Source organism: Camelina sativa, chromosome 11 (assembly GCF_030686135.1).
Source record: "Camelina sativa cultivar CO46 ecotype springtype chromosome 11, ASM3068613v1".
Taxonomy (NCBI): Eukaryota; Viridiplantae; Streptophyta; class Magnoliopsida; order Brassicales; family Brassicaceae; genus Camelina; species Camelina sativa.
Genome location: NC_141890.1, coordinates 34,529,661 through 34,546,738, shown reverse-complemented (window position 1 = coordinate 34,546,738; position 17,078 = coordinate 34,529,661). Strand labels below are relative to the sequence as shown.

General features: G+C 42.6%; 1 protein-coding gene and 1 long non-coding RNA gene across 2 annotated transcripts; one reads left to right on the top strand and one right to left on the bottom strand.

Annotated features, from left to right (window-relative positions):
* Positions 1–366: 366 nt before the first annotated feature.
* LOC147934804 (uncharacterized) lies at positions 367–1,524 on the bottom strand. Its single transcript, XM_087472803.1, has 3 exons — positions 973–1,524; positions 739–879; positions 367–654 (listed from the first exon to the last, which is right to left on the bottom strand). Exons 1-3 carry the CDS (start codon positions 1,522–1,524, stop codon positions 367–369), a joined length of 981 nt encoding a protein of 326 aa, XP_087328929.1.
* Positions 1,525–4,914: 3,390 nt separating this feature from the next.
* Positions 4,915–6,491, top strand: LOC147934803 (uncharacterized). Its single transcript, XR_015573212.1, has 3 exons — positions 4,915–5,418; positions 5,850–6,032; positions 6,120–6,491. It is a non-coding gene; the product is annotated as an uncharacterized LOC147934803 (long non-coding RNA).
* The last annotated feature ends 10,587 nt before the right edge of the window (positions 6,492–17,078 follow it).

Genomic DNA, 17,078 nt, shown 5'->3' with positions numbered 1-17,078 from the left:
CTTACTCATATCCGTTTTAAAGGCTAAAAACTCCGATTTACATCGTGGATTTGTATTTAAGCCATGAAACATTTCCTGGGCCACCAGAATATTATCTGTAATAAGACGACCAGAAACAAAAGCCGATTGGGTTTCTAAAACAAGAGATGGGAGGAACCGCTTAAGCCGGAAACACAATACTTTAGAGATGATCTTATAGCACACATTACAGAGGCTAATCGGCCTAAATTCTGTCATCCGTTCAGGCCTATCCGTCTTAGGGATGAGACAAATATTTGTCGCATTTAACCGAGGATCGAAACGATCAGTCCGGAAAAATTCCTTTACCAGAATCACCAAATCTCCTTTGAGAGATGACCAAAACCTCTAAAAAAACAGAGCCGTCATCCCATCAGGTCCTGGTGTCTTCTCAGGATGCATAGCAAATAGAGCTTTGCGAATCTCTGATTCTGTAATCTCCTTGGTGAGAGACCTATTCATGCTATCTGTAATGGAATGAGGAACTTCCTGAAGCATCTGTGATACACCCCTAATATCAGACCGTTTAAAAAGGTCCACGAAATAATTTGAAGCAATTTCCTCTATACCCAAGTCCGACTCCGTCCAGATATCATCAGGCCCGTAGAGACCAGTAATCCTATTTCTCACCCTCCTCTGTTTCGTAGAGGCATGAAAGAACTTTGTATTTTTGTCGCCCACCCGTAACCAAAACTTCCTACTTTTCTATTGCCAATAAACTTCCTCATCCCAATAAGCCTCCTTCAGTTTCCGTTCAATACTGCAGATTTCCTCCTGCGAAATCGAATCATCCATTTTAGCCTCCTGTAAAGCCGCCTTCAGAGAGGAGATAACCGAAGGCCCAGTAACAACACTATTCTTCTGCCATCAAGAGATCGAATTTTGACAGTTTCTCAATTTATCCACGAAAACTAGAATTCAAAAATTCTTAGTGCGATTCCACCCTGTCTCAACCGCTCCAGCCAGACCATCTTTTCCAAGCCAACGATTATCAAAACAGAACTGTCGATGTCTCCTCAAATCCGTTTTAAAACAGGAAGCCAATATAGGACTATGATCAGAGCCAATCATCTCTAAATAATCAACCTTTGAATGTGGAAATAATCCGTGCCAGTCCTCATTACCTAGTGCCCGATCCAACCTACATCGAACAATCTGATTATTCCGTCTATTACCTCTCCATGAAAGTTGCTCGCCATAGCATGGAAATTCTAACATTCCACAATTGCGGATCATCGAGGAAAAAGGAACAAAGGAAGAGGCTGGTCTCAAAGCCCCGCCTAATTTCTCATGATTCCCAACAAGTTCATTAAAATCACCGATCATACACCATGGATCAATTCGGTATTCACCAATATCAATTAACTTATCCCACACTTTTTGTCTTTGTTGAGGAACCGGATCCCCATAAACAAAAGATAAAAAAACCAACTGCTGTCCAAAAGAAGCTTGAGCATCAATTAAACGATTACTCTCATACAAAATAGAAAGTTGTATCTCATTCATATAAAAAACAGCCAAACCACCACGGGAACCGCAGGGATCAACCGAATATAATTTTTCATAACCAAATTTATTCTGAAACTTTTGTAAATAAGAAAAACATTTTTTTGTTTCTGATAAAAATAAAATATCTGGACGATGTGTCCTCCATAAATCCCCCAAATAGTTCTCTGTCAGATCCACCCCTATGCCCTGACAGTTCCAACTCATGATTTTCACGTTTGGGCCGGTGGTTTCGGAAGAGCCACCATCCCCTTCTTAACTGCTCTTCCTCCAGTTCCCGCTAATTTGCCATCCACGCCCAAGTTCCTTTGATTCCCCGTCCCTTTCTGTTTACTACCTTCACCTGCAGGTTTAGAGAAAGCTTTAGCAAGCAAACGTTTGCCAGGAGAAGCTAAAATCACACCAGGTTTTCGAACTAGTTTCTTAGCCTGAGCATTAGTCCTCCTTGAAGCCACAGACTCCTTACGATCTAAAGAAACCTCTTTTAAGGCAGAACGAATAACATTCACATCCAAAGCAGTCGATAATAATGGTGGAGGCATACCTTTCAGCGCATCCTCAGTGGAAACAACACTGTCCGACCCCATACCTACCACCAACGCCTTCTTTTGTCCAGACTCAGCCTCACCCTCCTCCTGACTATTACCATGCGTGGCTTCACCCTCCTCTAATAGATCATCATTGGCTTCGTCAAAGTCCGAACCAACCAAATCCTTACCAGCCCCGTGAGCAGGAGAACTCTCCATCTCTATATCCGGATCAGCGATTACAGAACCTTCACCATATCCCTCTCGCACCTGCTTCTCATAGGGACCACTTTTAACCTTATATAACGGCTTCGGCCACACTCCCCCTGACGCCTTGCGCTTAATAGGAATAGAACTGGCATGCTCCAAAAAACCCCCCGGGGCTCTCTGAGCCTCACGCTTATCACCTGAAACCCGCGCTACCGCACAATAAGAACGTTTCTGATCCCGAACTGAGCCAAGATGACGTTCCTGATGAACAACTCTGGAACTACCCACACCAGTAGCCGAATCATGATTTTGGAAGTCCAAGGCTCTCTTGGCAAACTTCCTGGGCTTCTCCCAACCACCATCGTTGTAAGGGGCCCCTTGTTTCACAAATCCTTGCTGTTGCTGCTGAACACCACGTTTATCCACTTGACTCTCAAAGGCCTGAATTCCAACTAACTTGTTAAGTTCTGGACAGTCTCGCTCATCATGGGTAAGGCGAGAGCAATTTTCACATTAACCTATGAGTTTCTCATAATCGAGAGACACCACCACTTCATCTCCAGTAGCAAACGGCACAAGCAACTTGAAAAGGAGAGGGTTGTAACCATTAACAGTAACACAAACACTGCCCGTTTCTTCATCAATATCTCGAATAATACCAATCTTCTTACCAATAGCCTCAAAAGTAGCAATCTCCCAAAGATGCATTGGAATTCCAGTAACTCTCACCCAGAAGTTGATGGCGGAAGGAGAGGTGGACGAAACGATTGGCTCCCACTTAACCAAAGAGAGCATCCAACCATCAAAGTGATAAGGCCCGTTTTGTAAAACCCCTTGTAAATCAGACTCTTCAACAAAGTTAAACTGAAAGGTACCTTGACCCAAATCAGCTCCAACCACTTTATCTTCAAGCTTCCAAATCTTAGGTAAGGTGGTCACCAAAAGACTCTATCCGCTGAACCGATGGATTCATCAATCTCCCTATGAGGGTGAGAGAGAACTGCTGAATCCTCTGAGCCATCACCGAGTTAGATATTTGCACCACTTCTGTACGCACCAAAGAAGCCTTCCCCTTAATAAGCGCTGATTGAGCCATTAAGCAAGACACAAGCCTCAGAAACCAGAGTCTTCGTAACACAGCACACCGTAAGTCACCAAAGACAGAACAGAGAAAGATGCAGAAAAATGGAATACGGATGAAACAGATGAGTCGCAGACACCAAATAAATACCCAGAACTCAATACTGTTACCTCGACCCAAATGATGAGATATTCCAATCAATAGGATTCCAAAACTACACCCGAGGATCTTTGGTAAATCAAATCCACATCCCGAAAGCATTAGAGAATAGAAATCAAACTTTCCATAGCACTGTAACCAAATAATCCTTACCAGAAAACATCCGATCGATATCTTCAACATAAATACCAAAGATTCCCAATCAGTATCCAAACCCGAAGTCTCAATCACAATCCCACCCTTACCCCAACAGCGAATCGATATCTCCAAAATAAAAGCCAAAAAATCCCAAGCAGGATCCAAAATCAAAACCACAATCTCAATCCATTCAGTAGTCCAAAAGCAGATCGACAAAACCAGCCAGACCAAATCTGAAGGATCCGATTGCATCGAGTCACCTCTCGAAAAACAAGGAACCAAAACCAGCATAAACTCCCCTTTAACAATCAGAATCAGATTTCCAATCTGACCCGAATAACCCTCACTCACCGGAGAACGAAAGAGACCCTCTCTCCATCTCCCAAACTCATCGGAACCCATCGGTTAAAAACCAGATCTAATCGCGATCGCCATCGCCATCGCCATTGAATTTTTTCAAAATTCTTTTTAAATTTTAAATTTTGTAAATTAATTTTTACAATACAATTTTAAAGGTAATTTAAAATATTTTTATACCATCTCCAATGTGTTACTCTATTTTTTCCTCTAAAATAGAGCAACTCTAAAATAGAGCATTGTTTTCCTCCAATGTATTACTCTATTTTAGAGTTGAAAATAGAGTTAGTATAAAAAATAGAGGTGAAAATAGAGTTGCTCTATATATAGAGCAATCCTATCATTTTCTGTATTTTAAAGTAAAATATAGAGTAGAGTTGGAGCAATTGTTGCTCTATATTAGAGTTTTGACTCTAAAATAGAGTTTACAATATATACATGATTCTCTTAAATTTATTTTACTATTCATATATGCTTTTCAAATAGCCTTAAGATTAGTTTAACATGAAATTCATATCAAAATTATTTTTTCTGTCAATACAATATGAAAATATGAAAATTGAAAATTATTAATAAACTTATTTTTTTTATTTCTTTTAAAATATAAAAACGAATTTTAATATTTGTTCTTTTTTTCTGTTCCATTTGTTCCTCATCAATTTTGGGGAGGAACATTTTTGTTTTATTGTTCCTTATTTTTTTTAGAATATAAAGGAATGTAAAGGAAAAATTATTACTATCAAATGGTAAAAAAATTGTGAAGTAAAGAGGAATATCACATTTCTCCTCGTTCTTTTCCTAAAATGTGGTCACCAATTGAAACCTTAATCTTAGAAATTATTTCATAAACCATAAAACTAAAACATAACTATTCTTATATATACATAAAACCAAGCTTTAATACTTAAAAAAATCTTATTTTCCAAAACTTTCCCAAATCTTAAATCTTAACCCTAAACCTTATACCCAAACCCTTAACCAACAAGGTTTCTTCCTGCTCTTCTTTCTCTTTCGTCTCCTTCACCGAGGGATTAACTTTCTCCCCTTCTCTTCTTTCTCCTTTGTCTCTTTGGCCGATTAACTTTCTCTTCTTTCTCCTTTCTCTCCTCTGCCCATTGTGCTTCATTCTATTTGATCTTCATCTTGTTGTTGTTTTCATCCTCTCAATTTTTTAGAATTGGTACCAAAGATTTTTTGCGGATCTCAGATCTCGTCATTACTCACGCTCTGGAGTGGCCTTCATTCATTGTCGAATGATCCCCTGAACGTGAGAACCTACCCGTAAAGACTACTTCCAAGAACAAACCCAATTACCTGATGCTAGCCCAAGTTCAGCCTCCCCTTAATGACACCGAGAGCAAAGCTCGTAAATACGATGTTGACCGCTCTGAATTTTGCGGCTTCGGTTGCGCCACCGGAAAGGTGCTCTCTGTTATTTTTTCCTTACCTTCCATATTTTCAGATATATTTTAGGGTTCAAATGAGTTAAAGTTGATTACTTGCTTTCGCATGTGCAAATTCTTCTTCTTATTCCTCTCCATTTTTCTATTCATCAGATATATAATTAGGTTTATAGCTCTGTTGATTGATTTGTGTTCTGTGATGATTATGTTAAGGTGAGTAGAATCATAGATTTGAGCTATATTAATTTGGGTCCTGCAAAAATCTGAATCTTGTTGTAGAACCTGCGAGGTCATGTTCTTTTGTCTGTTCGTTGCAAGGATGCTCATGGTCACCATGCTCAAGGGCTCTCATGTTTAAACCAATGGAGCACCCTTCGTTGTATTCAACCTGTCAAGGAGCTACATAAATCAGTTTTCGCTTCTAACAGTTAGGATTCCCTTGTGTTACAGATTGACATGGACACTATTGAAGTCAGTAACCTGAATAGGCAATTTATATTCCGTCCTTCTCATGTTGGGCACTCCAAGGCTAAGGTATATTTGCTTGAGCTTAGTCCAAGGGAATCCAGTTCATAAGAGAATTCATGTGACCATATATGTGAGCAACCAGAGCTCATTCTCCCTCGCTTCAAGGTATGTAAGCAGCCTGAGCTCATTCTCCCTCGTTTGTGCTTGTTAAATCCAGTTAGGTATATGTAAGAAAACTTCTTTCTTCTCTAGTTCAGCTGATTTCTCTCTGATGGTGTCATTAAGCAACCTGAGCTCATTCTCCCTCGCCTTAAGTTCCTTAAGAGATGCTTCCATCTGCTCAGCTTCCTTTCTCCTTGTCTCGGTCTCTACAGTTTGCTTCAGGTCAAAATCTTTAACATTCATCTCAAAAGCAAAAGACTTCTCATATGGAAAAGCAAAGCAACCTCCTTTTCCCTCGCTTCAAACATTAACCCTTGATGTTTCCGCATTTCCCCCAAGATACCTCCAATATTTACTTTCTTTTTTTAGTAGTGTGATGTATTCTTATTTTTAATTATGTTTTAGTTTTATTTTGTAATACAGTTTTTTTAATATCATGGTTTCATAATAATAAATATAGTATTTATTATTTTTATTATCAATTCATTCCAAAAACAAACCGTTATTCAATAACTGATATATATGTATATAAATAGTTAAGAAAAATATATATTATTATTATTAAAATAGTATATATATAATGCTGTATAAATAAAATATTTTTAAAATACATAATCGTAAATTAGTCGTTAATTATTCACTAAATTACATTACGACTAAATTTACGAATATGCAAAATAGTCTTAATGTAGTCGCTATTTGGCGACTAATTTTACGACTATTTATTTTAGCGGCTCTCGATTTACGACTACTGGTTTAGTCGCTATTTAGTCGTAACACACTGTTTAGCGACTAAATAGTGACTAATAGTGCAGTCGTTATTTGCCTGTTTTCTTGTAGTGCTCTTCACCTACAATCAGTCCAAAACTCGACCAAAAGCCATATAAACCGTAGGAACCCTGTAGCAACCATAATAAGCAACAAAACACCACAAACAACACATAACAAGCAAGACAAAGGAAATCTCAGGCTTAGATCAGCCATGGTCATGCACTCACCTCTTCTGTAGGAAGTTCTAACCCCAAAAACGACCACTCCGCAGGAACAGATCTCTCAAAACAAGCCCAGAAATCTCACAATCTCTCTAAACCTCTCAAGAACACTTGTCTCCTTTTTTTTCTCTCTCAAACGGCGAAAAAACAACTCTCTTCCACGACTTAGGTCGACTTTTGATTTAAATAACCCGGTTATAGGGTGTCCTAAAAACTAACCGACCAAAAATTGACAATCTGAATCGATCTGGTCGACCGATAAATTGTTGGTGTCGACCGACACTACCATAGTGTCGATTGACACCCATCCCCAAAAACCTCAAATTGGTTCGCGGATGTTACAAGCAGCCACCCTAACCGGTGGTCCTGAAACCGCCGGAGGAGGGGGGGATAGATCTCCAAATCGACCTCTGCCTAAGCCTGCTGCCACGTTGATGCCTCACCCTATGATACCATAACAATATCCTCTTGCCACTCCACAATGTTTTCAAAAATGCGTGCATTCCTTGCTTTCCAAATATACCACATAAGCCAAGGAAAAGCCGCAACATGAGCCCCAGTATTCTGCTGCCCTAAAAAATGATCAACATTTGCATACACCGAATCCATCAAAAGGAAATTGCCCCCATCGACACGTGTGCTAAAGCCCAAACCTGTCGGACTGGAGGACAAACAAAAATTGCATGATTTATTGTTTCCTCATCAGCACCACACCGTACACATCCTAAGACGCAAGCAATACCACGTCGTACCAAATTTACCAAAACCGAAATACACCCAGATAAAATCTGCCACATAAAATGTTGTATTTTGGGAGGACAACGAAGCCGCCAAACACTAGCCAGGAGAGAGGTAATCTTCGAGCCACAACCAGATGTCGAAAAAGTCCGTGTTACGTCTAGACATGTCGTGTGGTAGCCTGACTTAACTGTCTACATCCCAGTTTTTGTAAAATGCCGATTGAATAGATCAGCCTTTTGGTAACCTCCTAATGGTATAGTCCTTATCAATGCAACATCTAGCAGATCAAAATGCTCATTGAACATATCTAAAGGCCAAGTGTTTGTCTGTCAATCAATTAACTGATTCATTTAAAAAGAAGGATCCTTGAACATATCTTTATTTAAAACTGGTCTCGGGAATTGAGCTGTTACCTAAGGATCTGACCATATAAAGCTGACCCTTACTTAATAGAATTTCTTTATTATAAAGAAAAAAGTAGAATAAACCATTACTGATGATCTAAGCAACCATTAAACGGACTCGATGGCTATTACGTAGGCTAGGTGGCCATTAAGCGGGGTAGACGGATTGAAATGTGTCCTAATATTTCTAAGGTTTAAATAGAGTTAAAAATTGTGAGAAAACACCAATACTTATTATTATTTTTTCATTTTATTTTACTTTAAGATGTTAAATTTAAATAGATTTTAAATTTTGACAAATTTAAACTTTAAAAAATTATTTTTAAACATCTCATATAGTATTATATAAATGTATATTTGTTTTATTCTTGTAGCGTTCGCGAACCGGAATCCCGGTTTGGGATGTGCATCGATCGATGCTGGAGGAGCGTCGGTCGATGCTAACTCTTTTTCCTGCGTTTTGACTGAAGTTAAACGCTGCGTTTTGGGCAGAAGGGAAAGGAAAACCCTTAAGTCGTTCTTTTTGTCTCATTAGACGGCTTTGGCCGTTTTTGAGAGAAAAGAAGGGAGAAAAAGTGTTCTTGAGTGTTCTTGGTGATTCCGGGTGTTTGGAGGTGTTTCCTGTAGAGATCTGTAGCTGGGATCGTTGTAGGAGCTTCCTAGGAGCGTGTTCTTAATTGTTTAAGGTTCAGAAACTTCTTGGCAAAGGTAAGTGCAGGACCATGGCTTATCTAAGCTGGAGAGTTCTCTAAATTTCTTGTTGTGTGTTGTTAGACTTGTTCGATTGATAATTGGGACGTTAGGAAGCTTTCTTGTGGCTTGGGATCGAGTTTTGTGGTTGTAGGAACGAAGATCCGGCGAGAAGCTTTGGGGAAAACACGATGCTCGGCATTGCATCGGTCGATGCATATCTTGCGTCGGTCGATGCAAGAGCGAGGACGACGCGTAAAACTCTAGGGTTTTCGTGTTATGTCGAGCATGCGTCGGTCGATGCAGTTTGGGTGTCGGTCGATGCTTGTGTAACTTGCATCGGTCGATGCAGCCCTTGTGTCGGTCGATGCATCCCGATGGGGTGTCGGTCGATGCATGTTGGTGTCGGTCGATGCAGAGTCCTGGTTTGTTATTTGTTGTTTGTTGATTGTTGTTTGATGGTTAGAGATGACTCTATTGCTTGTGTGTATAGCTCAGTAGATGGGAGGATTGCCTTACTGAGTGTTTATTAAATACTCATGCATTGCAATATGTGTTTGTGGTGCAGATAAACGCCAAGTGTGATCGTGGAATCAAGGCAATGAAGAGGAGGATGTTCTAGGGACTCGGTTGGATGTTGTCTGGCATTGTTAGGCTGCTAGAGTTGGGTCTTTAGAACTTGCGAGGTTGCTGGTTCCTTGTTTTCTGTTGTTTGATATTGGAGTATTGTCATATTTGATTATTATTTAATTATTGGATATTATTGGTTATTGGTTTTTGTTATTCCGCTGTTGGTTGTGTTTGTGGTTAGGTGGCTAGTGGGTATGGGACCACTAGTTGTAGTTTATTTATTATTATTATTATTTATTATTTATTTTTTAAAAAATGGGTCAGGTCGTTTCAGTTTGGTATCAGAGCCCTTACGGTTCTAGGTTTGGGTTCACTAGGTTTCTGTTGTTGATGTTGGGATTGCATGTCCTGATTGATTATGTGAGTTAGTCAATTGTGTGTGGCATGAAGTCCTAGAACATCCTCTTCGAGCCTTCAATGAGATTCCACGGTGAGTTATTATTATGTTTCTTTGTGTGGTTGTTTTTTGTTCTATGCTTGTTAGCCTCTGTTCTTGGAAGATCAGTGGTTAAAGGTGGTTGAGTTGCTGGTCGTGGACATAGGCGTGGTCGTGGTCATGGTCGGGTGGTTCCCGAGGCCAACGAGTGTGTGGTCCAGAGTTCCACAAGGAGGTACATCATAGGGTCGCAAGCGTATCAGGAGGGACCAGAGGGGGTTAGCCGGTGAGCGTGCCGGGGATTCTGGGAATCCAGGTGTGGGGTTACAACAGGTGGAGCCCAGGGTCGAGATGATCGCTTGGCGGATCTGTTGGCGTACTGTTGGAGCGGTTACCGAGAGGGGTACCAATGCAGGCTCCAGTTGTGCCACATGTGGCGGAGTGTAGCTGAGGGCTGCGGATGTTGAAGACTTTCCATCTTATGTTAGGAGGATGGAGCAGTGGTAGATGACCAGTGCGAGATTCTTTGCGAGAGGTACCGAGCCTAGAGAGGCGGATAGATGGACATATGCAGTTGGAGTAGATATTTCTCTGTGGGTAATCCAGTTGGAAATTAGAAGTTGAGTGGGTAGGTGTAACATTGTAATGTTATACTCGTACCACGGGAAGTACCTTCGGTCGAAAGTTGTTTATAGTCTTTAAGGATTGTTGCTCCTGGGGGGATGGTGGTTTTTCCCAGAATACCGATAGCTCGAGGAGCTGTGGGCTCCGAGAGTGGCAGAGGGGATGATGTTCCCCTGAGGGGATGATTAGTTCCCCTGATACCGAGATCTTGAGGATTATGGTCCAAGAGTGAGACGGTATAACTCGAAGACGGTGGTCTGAGAGTGAGATCGGTATGGCTCGAAGGTTGCGACCTAAGGGTGGAAGAGTTGGGAGCAAGCAATGCCTAGGACGTGAGTATAAACATAATGACTGAATGTAGACCTCGAGAGAGTGCTGGTGGTTTAATCTCGGGTTTGGAGGTGTTGCCCAGTGGGTCAGGGTTTTATGACCGGAGCGGTCATGAATATGTGGTTGTTGCGTCAGGATTGTGCGGTCGGTGGTGCTGGAGTCCCGGGAAAGGGAGTTGCAGCAGGTATGAGCCAGGAAAGGCATGTTTTGCCAGATACATAAGTTCACGAGAAGCCTTCATGGCAGGATAAACTAATCGTTGCGACGATGCCGGATGAAGTTCATTGGAGATGGACAAGGTTGCTAGATTCAGGGTTTTGGTAAGCTTGCTAGGGAAAATAAGTCAAGTGGGTTGAGTTGGCGGCCTGCAAAGCATTTGATACGGCGAATCAGAATATGTGAACGTATGGTACTTGTTTGTTTTATTACGCTCGTATTGATGATTTGCTGTGGAGAATTGCTAAGCGGAAAGCTAATTTTGTAATAAGCTATCTTGTGGAAGTTTTCCTAAGAGACAAGTTACTAGAGGTTCTTGGATGGACAAGAGGTGTTGATATCCGGATGGTGGTGAGTTGATGTCAGCATACTTGATTATTAGTCTAGTAGAGCTGAGGAAGAAAATAGGGGATTCTTACGTCTTATCACTTCACTGTGGGAAGCGTCGGTGTTGTTCGTCAAGTAGAAGGACGAGGTATGGGTTTATGAGTTCGCGGCGATGCCGTTTGGGTTGACAAATGCGCTAGCAGCGTTTATGAGGTTGATGAACAGTGTGTTACAGGAGTTTCTGGACGTGTCTGTCATCATCTTCATCGACGACATCCTGGTTTATTCTAAGAGTCCCAAAGAGCATGCAGTGCATTTGAGGGCAGTTCTGAAGAAGCTGTGGGAGAAGAAGTCGTTTGCTAAGTTGAGCAAGTGCAGTTTTTGGCAGCGTGAGATGGGTTTTATGGGTCATATTATGGGGTTTCTGTAGATCGGAGAAGATTCAGGCTATCAGGGATTAGCCTAGACCGCAAAGTGCCATAGAGATCAGGAGTTTCCTCGATCTGGCAGGTTACTACAGGAGGTTTGTGCAGGGATTTGCGAGCAGAGCACGTCCGTTGACTAAGTTGACAGGGAAGAATGTTCCTTTTGTTTGGTCAGAGGAGTGTGAGGAAGGCTTTGCAAGCCTGAAGGAGATGTTGACTACTGCGCCAGTTTTGGCTTTGCCTGAGCAGGGAGAACTCTATGTGGTTTATACGGATGCATCTAGAGTTGGTTTGGGGTATGTTCTGATGCAGCATGGGAAGGTGATTGCCTACGCTTCGCGGCAGTTGCGGAAGCATGAAGGCAACTATCCTACTCATGATTTGGAGATGGGTGCTGTAGTTTTTGCCCTGAAGATCAGGAGATCTTATCTTTATGGTGCAAAGGTGCAGGTGTTTACAGATCATAAGAGCTTGAAGTATATATTCACTCAGCCTGAGCTGAATTTGAGGCAGAGGCGGTGGGTGGAGCTTGTGACAGATTATGATTTGGAGATAGCCTATCATCCTGGTAAGGCTAACTTGGTTGCAGATGCTCTGAGTCGGAAGAGGGTAGCTTCAGCTCAGGAGCAGGAGATGGAGTCTTTGGTAGGAGAGATCGGTGCGTTGAGTTTGTGTGTTGTGTCTCAGGAAACGTTGGGTTTGGAGGCGGTTGATAGAACAGATCTTCTAAGCAAAGTACGGTTGGCTCAAGAGGGAGATTTGGGGCTGGTGAATTGCTCAAAGGATGTTGATTCAGAGTATCAGGTCTCAGATAATGGTACTATCTTGGTGCACGGTCGGGTTTGTGTGCCCAAGGATGAGGAGTTGAGGCAGGAGATCCTGAGAGAGGCTCATGGGAGGAAGTTTTTTACTCATCCAGGAGCGACTAAGATGTACCGTGATCTCAAGAGGTACTATCATTGGGTCGGGATGAAGAAGGATGTAGCTAGTTGGGTCGCGAGGTGCGATGTGTGCCAGCTAGTGAAGGCGGAGCATCAGGTTCCAGGAGGATTACTGAAGAGCCTTCCCATTCCGGAGTGGAAGTGGGATATAATTACTATGGACTTCGTGGTAGGTTTGCCAGTGTCCAGGACGTTTGATGCTATTTGGGTCATAGTGGACCGGTTGACTAAGTCAGCACATTTTCTGGCCATTAAGAAGACTGATGGAGCAGCGGTCGTGGCTAAGAAGTATGTGAAGGAGATAGTCTTGCATGGGGTGCCAGCGAGCATTGTGTTTGATAGGGATTCTAAGTTCACTTCGGTGTTCTGGAGAGCGTTTCAGGCAGAGATGGACACTAAGGTGCATATGAGTACAGCGGATCATCCCCAGACAGATGGACAATCAGAGAGGACGATTCAGACGCTAGAGGATTTGCTGTGGATGTGTGTGTTGGATTGGGGAGGCCATTGGGCAGATCATTTGAGCTTAGTAGAGTTTGCTTACAACAACAGTTATCAGGCAAGTATTAAGATTGCTCCTTATGAGGCTTTGTATGGGAGGTCGTGTCTTACACTGTTATGCTGGACTCAGGTGGGGGAGAGGAGCATTTACGGGGCAGATTTTGTTCAGGAGACCTCAGAGAAGATTCGGGTTCTCAAGCTGAACATGAAGGAGGCTCAGGATCGGCAGAGGAGCTATGCCGATAGGAGGAGGAGAGATCTTGAGTTTCAGGTAGGAGACAGAGTGTACCTCAAGATGGCCATGTTGCAGGGTCCGAACAGGTCATTGTCTGAGACTAAGTTGAGTCCGAGGTATATGGGTCCGTTCAGAGTGATTGAGCGTGTTGGACCAGTGGCTTATAGACTGGAGTTATCTGAGGTTATGCGTGCATTCCATAAGGTTTTCCATATATCTATGTTGAGGAAGTGTCTCCGTGAGGATGATCAGTTGTTAGCTAAGATTCCTGAGGATCTTCAGCCTAACATGACTTTGGAGGCGAGACTAGTGAGGCTTCTCGAGAGGAGAATTAAGGAACTTCGGAAGAATAAGATTCCTTTGATGAGAGTCCTTTGGGACTGTGATGGTGTTGAGGAGCAGACTTGGGAGCCTGAGGCGAGGATGAAGGCAAGGTTTAAGAAGTGGTATGAGAAGCAAGCCGCGACTTGAGCTTGTCTAGCCTGGTCCCATCTATAATTCGTGGCTGGAGCGGGAATGGAGTATTCCAGCCCATCTTTCTTGTTTACTTGGTCGCTTGGGGTGGTTGGTTGTGCGACTAAGTAACAAGATGAGGTGGTGCTCGGGGTACAAAGTTTCCGGGAGGCGGGGTTTTTGGAGGAAAGTTTCCTGAAATAGAAGTTTTCTAAAGTGGAAAGTTTCCAAAAGTGGAAAGTGGTAAAAGTGGAAGGTTTTATGGGAGTTAAAATTTGTCAATTTTAGTGGAAGAAGCCGTCGAGGGGCTTGTGTGGCCTTAGTGGCAGACTTTTTAGTCATTGTGTGGCCTTAGTGGCGGTCTTTCGAGACATTGTGTGGCCTTTGTGGCAGGCTGTTTAGCCAGATGTGTGGCCTTTGAGGCGGGCTGTTTAGCCAGATGTGTGGCCTTTGTGGCGGGCTGTTTAGCCAAATGTGTGGCCTTTGTGGCGGGCTGTTTAGTCAGATGTGTGGCCTTTGTGGCGGGCTGTTTAGCCAGAGTGCCTGTTTAGGCGGTCCTTCGGGACAGATGGTCTTTGTGACGGTCCTGTTTAGGATATTTGTTTAGCCTTGGTGGCGGTCCTGTTTAGGACATTTGTTTGGCCTTGGTGGCGGTCCTATTTAGGACAATTGTTTGGCCTTGGTGGCGGTCTTGTTTAGGACATTTGTTTGGCCCTTGTGGCAGTGAGATGATCCATGTGTGGTCATGAGGTATTCCAGTGAGGGGATATGTGGTTGGTAGGGCATTGAGATGTCTTGCGCGAGCCACAGGAAGGAAACCTGGATAGGGATAGGTCTGAGACGTGTTCAGAATTGTTTGCTCGCGACTCTTGGGGGACTTAGGTTCTCCTAGTACTGCCATATTCTGAGACTTTGTGGCTTGGGAGTATGGTTGGTATATCGACTTCGGATGACGATCTGGGGGCGCGCTGTATGGTGGCAACCCGAGAGACGAGTTTGGATTTTTCCTTATATATTATGGCATGCGGGCTTAGGTCCGATGAGGAGCCAACATTATGGCATGCAGACTTAGGTCTGATGAGGAGCCAATAAAAACTCAAGGTTTAGGTCTATGAGTAAAGGAAAGTCCAAAAGTCGAGAGCAAATGACGCCTGGAGCGTGAGTCTATCGCCTAGAGGTGACCTTCTGTAGTTCGGTCGGAGGAGTGCAGGCCGTGCAGACGGTTGCACGGGAGTCCTTGGCTGATGGTTGTTCGAGATTTGAGGACGAATCTAGTTTGGTGGGGGAGAATTGTAGCGTCCGCGAACCGGAATCCCGGTTTGGGATGTGCATCGATCGATGCTGGAGGAGCGTCGGTCGATGCTGACTCTTTTTCCTGCGTTTTGACTTAAGTTAAACGCTGCGTTTTGGGTAGAAGGGAAAGGAAAACCCTTAAGTCGTTCCTTTTGTCTCATTAGACGACTTTGGCCGTTTTTGAGAGAAAAGAAGGGAGAAAAAGTGTTCTTGAGTGTTCTTGGTGATTCCTGGTGTTTGGAGGCGTTTCCTGTAGAGATCTGTAGCTGGGATCGTTGTAGGAGCTTCCTAGGAACGTGTGCTTGATTGTTTAAGGTTCATAAACTTTTTGGCAAAGGTAAGTGCAGGACCATGGCTTATCTAAGCTGGAGAATTTTCTAATTTGCTTGTTGTGTGTTGTTAGACTTGTTAGATTGATAATTGGGACGTTAGGAAGCTTTCTTGTGGCTTGGCATCGAGTTTTGTGGTTGTAGGAACGAAGATCCGGCGAGAAGCTTTGGGGAAAACACGATGCATATCTTGCGTCGGTCGATGCAAGAGCGAGGACGGCGTGTAAAACTCTAGGGTTTTCGTGTTATGTCGAGCATGCGTTGGTCGATGCAATTTGGGTGTCGGTCGATGCTTGTGTAACTTGCATCGGTCGATGCAGCCCTTGTGTCTGTCGATGCATCCCCATGGGGTGTCGGTCGATGCATGTTGGTGTCAGTCGATGCAGAGTCCTGGTTTGTTATTTGTTGTTTGTTGATTGTTGTTTGATGGTTAGAGATGACTCTATTGCTTGTGTGTATAGCCCAATAGATGGGAGGATTGTCTTACTGAGTGTTTATTAAATACTCATGCATTGCAATATGTGTTTGTGGTGCAGGTAAAGGCAAAGTGTGATCGTGGAATCATGGCAATAAAGAGGAGGATGTTCTAGGGACTCGGTTGGATGTTGTCTGGCATTGTTAGGTTGCTAGAGTTGGGTCTTTAGAACTTGTTAGGTTGCTGGTTCCTTGTTTTCTGTTGTTTGATATTGGAGTATTGTTATATTTGATTATTATTTAATTATTGGATATTATTGGTTATTGGTTTTTGTTATTCCGCTGTTGGTTGTGTTTGTGGTTAGGTGGCTAGTGGATATGAGACCACTAGTTGTAGTTTATTTATTATTATTATTATTTATTATTTATTTTAAAAAAAATGGGTCAGGTCGTTTCAATTCTAAAACCGCTAATGTTGGTGCGGGAATTGACACCCCCGACATACCGATCTAAACCCGATTAAAGAAACCGGTTATTTAACCGGGAGCTCGACCCTGAGGAGGATTTCATCTTCAAAGGCCTGATAGCGCCGAGAAGCCCAGTTCCGAGGTGACGAACCGACATCCCAGCTCGCCCAACGGCTGACCTAATAAGAAACAAGAAACTTTCCTAATCAGCTCGGCCGTGATATGGAAAGTGGATATATTCAATAGATCTAAGAAAACCTATAAATAGAGGGCAACCCCTTTGTTGTAAGATCGTCCAGCAATTAATACAAAAACCCCAATTCTTCTTTGTTTTTAAACAAAACCTAACTTATTCTCCAAGAGATTTCAATTCCTCTTTGCTTGTCTACTTTGATCCAATTTCTTAGAGAGATAGTGTTATTGAATTTATTTCCCCCTTCAAACAAATTCATTGTGTGAAACTCAGTTTCTACAGCTAAAATGACATAAGCGTTTTACTCGTTAAGTGAAATTTATCGGCCGCGTAACGCGTTTAGCTTTCTTGAACACAGGTAATTTGTAATAATGCGTCATTATTTTGATGATATATGACGCAATCACATATGATGTAATCACGTATGACGTAATAACATAAATACAATTAATTGACTTTTCCACCACC

Coding starts and splice junctions, on each gene's coding strand:
- LOC147934804 (XM_087472803.1), bottom strand. CDS start 1,524: ATGAATGAGATACAACTTTCTATTTTGTATGAGAGTAATCGTTTAATT. Junction 880..972: donor AAGATGGTCTGGCTGGAGCG/GTTGAGACAGGG, acceptor TCTTGATGGCAG/AAGAATAGTGTTGTTACTGG. Junction 655..738: donor AGGCTTATTGGGATGAGGAA/GTTTATTGGCAA, acceptor TCTACGAAACAG/AGGAGGGTGAGAAATAGGAT.